The sequence below is a fragment of the Chaetura pelagica genome, unplaced genomic scaffold, assembly GCF_000747805.2.
Source record: "Chaetura pelagica isolate M959 unplaced genomic scaffold, ChaPel_1.0 scaffold1409, whole genome shotgun sequence".
NCBI classification, from domain to species: domain Eukaryota; kingdom Metazoa; phylum Chordata; class Aves; order Apodiformes; family Apodidae; genus Chaetura; species Chaetura pelagica.
The window spans coordinates 40,656-46,150 of NW_009954708.1; the positions used below are offsets into that span (position 1 = coordinate 40,656).

General features: G+C 57.1%; 1 protein-coding gene across 1 annotated transcript in view; it reads left to right on the forward strand.

Annotated features, from left to right (window-relative positions):
* INTS3 (integrator complex subunit 3) overlaps window positions 1–5,495 on the forward strand; it is a gene marked incomplete at both ends in the record, with an annotated part of 54,235 nt that overhangs the window by 38,892 nt on the left and 9,848 nt on the right. The window contains 4 exons of the mRNA XM_010005661.1: window positions 2,986–3,089; window positions 3,629–3,673; window positions 4,492–4,611; window positions 4,736–4,889. Coding sequence (XP_010003963.1) covers window positions 2,986–3,089; window positions 3,629–3,673; window positions 4,492–4,611; window positions 4,736–4,889 — 423 coding nt within the window. The remainder of the gene's footprint in view (window positions 1–2,985; window positions 3,090–3,628; window positions 3,674–4,491; window positions 4,612–4,735; window positions 4,890–5,495) is intronic.

Here is a 5,495-nt window from a genome sequence, read left to right on the forward strand (position 1 = left end):
CAAGGGCAGGGAGGGATGGGATGAGGGGGAGGGATGAAAAGTGGGAGAAGGAGATTGAGGTTGGATATTGGGAAGGAATTCTTCACTGTGAGGGTGGTGAGATGCCAGAATAGGTTTCCTGGAGAAGCTCTTGGATGATGGAAGTGTCCAAGGGCAGGTTGGATGGGGCTTGGAGCAGCCTGGGCTGCTGGGAGGTGTCCCTGCCCATGGGGGGGTTGGATCGAGATGATCTTGAAGGTCCCTCCAACCCAAACCAGTCTGGGATTCCACAAGCCAGGCTGGGAGAGTTGGGGTGTTGAGCCTGGAGAGGAGAAGGCTCCAGGGAGACCTTAGAGCAGCTTCCAGGGCCTGAAGGGGCTCCAGGAAAGCTGGGGAGGGACTTGGGCCAAGGGCAGGGAGGGATGGGATGAGGGGGAGGGCTGAAAAGTGGGAGAGGGAGCTGGAGGTTGGAGCTGAGGAGGGAATTGTGGAGGGTGAGGGTGGGGAGAGCCTGGGCCAGGTTGGCCAGGGAAGCTGTGGCTGCCCCATCCCTGGGGGTGTTGAAGGGCAGGTTGGATGGGGCTTGGAGCAGCCTGGGCTGCTGGGAGGTGTCCCTGCCCATGCAGGGGGTTGGATCTAGATGCTCTTGAAGGTCCCTCCAACCCAAACCATCCCATGATTTTGAAAGGTCAAGAACCCTGTCATTGATCCCTGAGGGGGCTCAGACCAGGACAAAACACCATTCCTGGTATTGGAAGGTTCTGGAGTTTCATCCTTTTCCACTCCTGGGTGAACTGAAGGGCTTCCTAGAGCTTTGGAGCTGCTGCTCCCTGGGGGTCTCAGTGCTCCCTCCTGGGTCTGTGTGTCCTCTGGGCTTCTCCAACCTCCACTCTTGATCTTCAGTGACCTTGGGATTCACTCCCTCTTTCAAGGAGCTTCCAAGGAGCTCCTTGCTCTGCAGGCCTGGCCAGATGGAACCTGACCCATGTCTTGAAGTTTCATGGAATCTGATGCTTTTTTAGGTCATTTCACTGGGTTGTCTCACTCCCAACACCATCCCTGGGCACTTTGGGAAGGATCTCTGGAATTCTCTGGCACCAGCACAAAGCAGAACCCTCCCCCTCCATGTCTCCATGTTTTTCCATCTCCTGGGGGGGCTCCTGAGCAGAACCAGCTCAGCAGAAAAGTCTCCTTGTTCCTCCTGCCTGAACCTTCCTCTGTAACTTGGATTTCCTCTTGTTTTTGTGCTCCAGTGACACGGAAGCTCAGTGTGAGGTCATGCAGGAAATCGTGGATCAAGTCCTGGAGGTAACTGGGAGCAAGGACTGGAGCAGCTGGAGTGGCCAGACTGGGCTCTGGCTGCTGAGCTGCCACTGGAAGGACACAGGAACCTGGGGAACCCTCAGATCCTCAGTGTTTTCCAGCTGGACCAGGGTTCTCCAGGGTTGCTGACCCAGGAAAGCTGGAAGGGTCTGGGAGAGGGAGTGAGAGAACAAGGGGTGGTGGCTTTAAACTGGGATTGAGGTTGGAGCTGAGGAGGGAATTGTGGAGTGTGAGGGTGGGGAGAGCCTGGGCCAGGTTGCCCAGGGAAGCTGTGGCTGCCCCATCCCTGGGGGTGTTGAAGGGCAGGTTGGATGGGGCTTGGAGCAGCCTGGGCTGCTGGGAGGTGTCCCTGCCCATGGGGGGTGGGACTGGATGATCTTGAAGGTCCCTCCAACCCAACCCATCCCATGGTTTTCCATGCAGGGGATGGAACTGGATGGGCATGAGGTCATGGAATGGTTTGGGTTGGAAGGGACCTTAAAGACCACCCAGATGATCCATTCAATGATCTTCAAGGTGGCTGCTCCATCCCTGGAACTGTCCAAGGATCTAATGTGGGGTTTGGAGCAGCCTGGGCTGCTGGGAGGTGCCCCTGCCCATGGGGGGGTTGGATCTGGATGATCTTGAAGGTCCCCCCAACCCATCCCATGATTCTAAGACTGCTCTGTTTCCTCACCCCCCCAAATGTCCCCAGTAGCTGCTGTCAGAGGGGACACTGGGTGACCTGCACCCATGCTTTGCCCCCAGGTGGCTGCTTTGGTGTCTCCAGAGCTTCTGGAGGCTTCTGGGTTGGCTTTTGTCCCTGGGCTCTGTGCTCAGGAGGGGCTGCAGGGAGCAGGAGAGCTGCTCCTGGTTACCAGGAGCTGAGTGCTCAGGAGAGGTGGCATCTCCTGCCTCTGATCAGCTCCTATCAGAGTCAAGTGGCCTTTTAGCAGAAGAGTTCCCTCCTGTCTGGAACATGGGAGAGGGCTTGTTGGGGTGTAACTTCTCCTGCCAAGTGCCCTCAGTCCCTGGCAGCCCTTGGAGAGGGAGCTGAGCTGGGTGAATCACCAGCCATGAGAGGATGAGTGGTTGTGAAGAGCTTCTGAGCTGGACATCCCTGAGGGGCTGGTCCTGCTGGTGCCCAGTTCCTGGTGCCACAATATTGCAGCAAAGTGGCTCCTGAGCAACTTGGGGGCTGTTCCCTGCAGCAGGGGCACTTGTGGCCCTTCCAGCCTGGCCCTGCAGGCTGGGAGAGTTGGGGTGTTGAGCCTGGAGAAGAGAAGGCTCCAGGGAGACCTTAGAGCAGCTTCCAGGGCCTGAAGGGGCTCCAGGAAAGCTGGGGAGGGACTTGGGCCAAGGGCAGGGAGGGATGGGATGAGGGGGATGGATGAAAAGTGGGAGAGGGAGCTGGAGGTTGGAGCTGAGGAGGGAATTGTGGAGTGTGAGGGTGGGGAGAGCCTGGGCCAGGTTGCCCAGGGAAGCTGTGGCTGCCCCATCCCTGGGGGTGTTGAAGGGCAGGTTGGATGGGGCTTGGAGCAGCCTGGGCTGCTGGGAGGTGTCCCTGCCCATGGGGGGGGTGGATCTGGATGATCTTTCAGGTCCCTCCAACCCAACCCATGATTCCATGAGTAAGAGCTGTGCTGGGCAGGCAGGGGTTGAGCTCCTGCTTTCTCCTCTCATCCCTTCCTCCCTCTCTTCCAGGAGGACTTTGACCAGGAGCAGTTGTCTGTCCTTGCCTCCTGCCTCCAGGAGCTCTTCAAGGCTCACTTCCGTGGGGAGGTTTTGCCAGAAGAAATCACAGAGGAGTAAGGATCTGGGGTTGGGGTTTTTTTATGTCTGTGTCTCATCCTTTCCCACTGGGACTTGGGCTTTTCCCAGTCCAATATTCCCAGGGTTCAGCACCTTCACCCTGAGGAGCAACCCAGGGTTCACAAGTGGTCAGTGTGGAGCTGCTCAACAATTGTCACACCCAGGCCTGGAAGAAAAGCACCTTCCTGCTCCCCAGGAGGGCAGGGAGAACCTGCTGCTGCAGGTCCTTGGGGCACAGCTCAGTTTAGGTGATGCTCTGGTGGCTTCTCATCTGACCAGGACACACAAGGTCCTCAGTGCTCCCTCCATCCCTTCTCCTCTCCCAAAACAACCCTGGAAACTCTTCCTCCAGGATTTTGGTGGGACAGGGCTCAGATTTAGAGCTTCAAGGTCCTTTGAGCAGGACCATTCCTGGTTCCTCATCAGCCAGGCCTGACCTTGGTGGCCCTGAGGGACCACAACAAGCAGGATCCAGGGCTTTTCCCCTGGGGAAGCACAGAAGGTGGGTGCTCTGACTGTTGTGTTTGTCCCACAGGTCTCTGGAGGAGTCAGTGGGGAAGCCCCTCTACCTAATATTTAGGTAGGTCCATGTTGGCCAAGGGCAAGAGGAAATGGCCTCAAGTTGCCCCAGGAGAGGTTTAGGTTGGATGGTAGAAGAAACTTCTTGCCTGAAAGGGGGATTAACCACTGGGACAGGTTGCCCAGGGGGTGGTGGAGTCCCCAGCCCTGGAGATGTGGTGCTGAGGGACCTGGGTTAGCACTGGGCTGGGTAGAGTTGGGTTAGTGGGTGGTAGAGTTGGATTAATTGTCAGTAGAGTTGAGTTCATGGGTAGTAGAGTTGGGTTAGTAGTTGGTAGAGTTGGGTTAGTAGTTGGTAGAGTTGGGTTAGTTGTTGGTAGAGTTGGGTTAGTGGTTGGTAGAGCTGGGTTCGTGGGTGGTAGACTTGGGTTAGTGGTTGGTAGAGTTGGGTTATGGGTGGTAGAGTTGGGTTAATGGTCAGTAGAGTTGGGTCAGTGGTCAGTAGAGTTGAGTTAGTAGTTGGTAGAGTTGGGTTAGAGTTGGGTTATGGTTGGTAGAGTTGGGTTATGGTTGGTAGAGTTAGGCTCATGGTCAGTAGAGTTGGGTTCATGGGTGGTAGAGTTGGGTTTGTGGTTAGTAGAGCTGGGTTCATGGTCAGTAGAGTTGGGTTTGTGGTTGGTAGAGTTGGGTTTGTGGTTGGACTTGATGATCTTCAAGATCTTTTCCAACCAGAACCATCCTGTGATTCTGTGGCCCCTGTGCCCACCCTGGGTGACCAGAACCCCTGGCCCTGGGGGTTGGTTTCCCCACGAGTCCTCGTTGGCAGGGAGGCTGGTGAGGTCCCACCCCCCAACCCTCTCCTGCCCTCTGCTCCCCAAGGAACCTCTGCCAGATGCAGGAGGATAACAGTGGCTTCTCCCTGCTGCTGGATCTCCTCTCAGAGCTCTACCAGAAGCAACCCAAGATTGGTTACCACCTCCTCTACTATCTAAAAGCCAGGTAGGCCAGTGGGGACATGGCCAAGCTGAAGCTCCTCCAGGGCTCAGTGTCACACCCAACCCTCCTGGCTCTCCTTGCTCATGGGGCCACCAGGCTCCTCTCACCTGGGGACATCTCCTTCCAGCAAAGCTGCAGCAGGGAAGATGAACCTGTATGAGTCCTTTGCCCAGGCCACCCAGCTGGGGGACCTGCACACGTGTCTGATGATGGACATGAAGGCCTGTCAGGAGGATGATGTCAGGCTGCTCTGCTACCTCACCCCCTCCATCTACACAGAGGTGAGGAGCCAGGGGAACCCATTTCAGCTGCTCAGGGCATCTCCTCAGCCTTCCTGTGGGCAGCTCAGGGCCAGGCTGGTTGGGTTCTGAGCTTCAGGCTTGTCCCACTGCAGCTGGGAAGCTCAGAAGAAGTTGTGTCAGGGTCTCCCCACCCACCTCCCAGCCCTTGGCTTGGCTTCCTGCCCTCCAGCCCCACCAGCAGCTCTGATCCCAGCCAAGCCTGATGTTCCCCATGGATGTTCAGACACTCCCAGGCCCATCTCCTGCACGTGCAGCCTTGGCTGGTTCCAGAGGTTCTGCTCTTCTGCTGCTCTCCTGGAGGAGGCTCCAAGCAGACGTGGCCAAGGCTGGGGGAGCAGCACCCAGAACAAGTTCTGCTCTGGAAGGATTTATTGCTTCCAGTCCTCCAGCTGAACTGGAGCCAGTTGGACTCAGCAGAGCACGTCTGGAATGGGGAGCAGGGCAGCTGCACCAGACAGGTCCCAGTTCGACCAGTCTGGGACGGAGCTGTTGTGACTGGGAGGCTGTGGAGCTGCAGCTTTTTCTTTGAAAGGGTTTCAGGCTGGAGGTGCTGCCAAGGAGCAGCCAGTGATGGGGGAGCAGTTC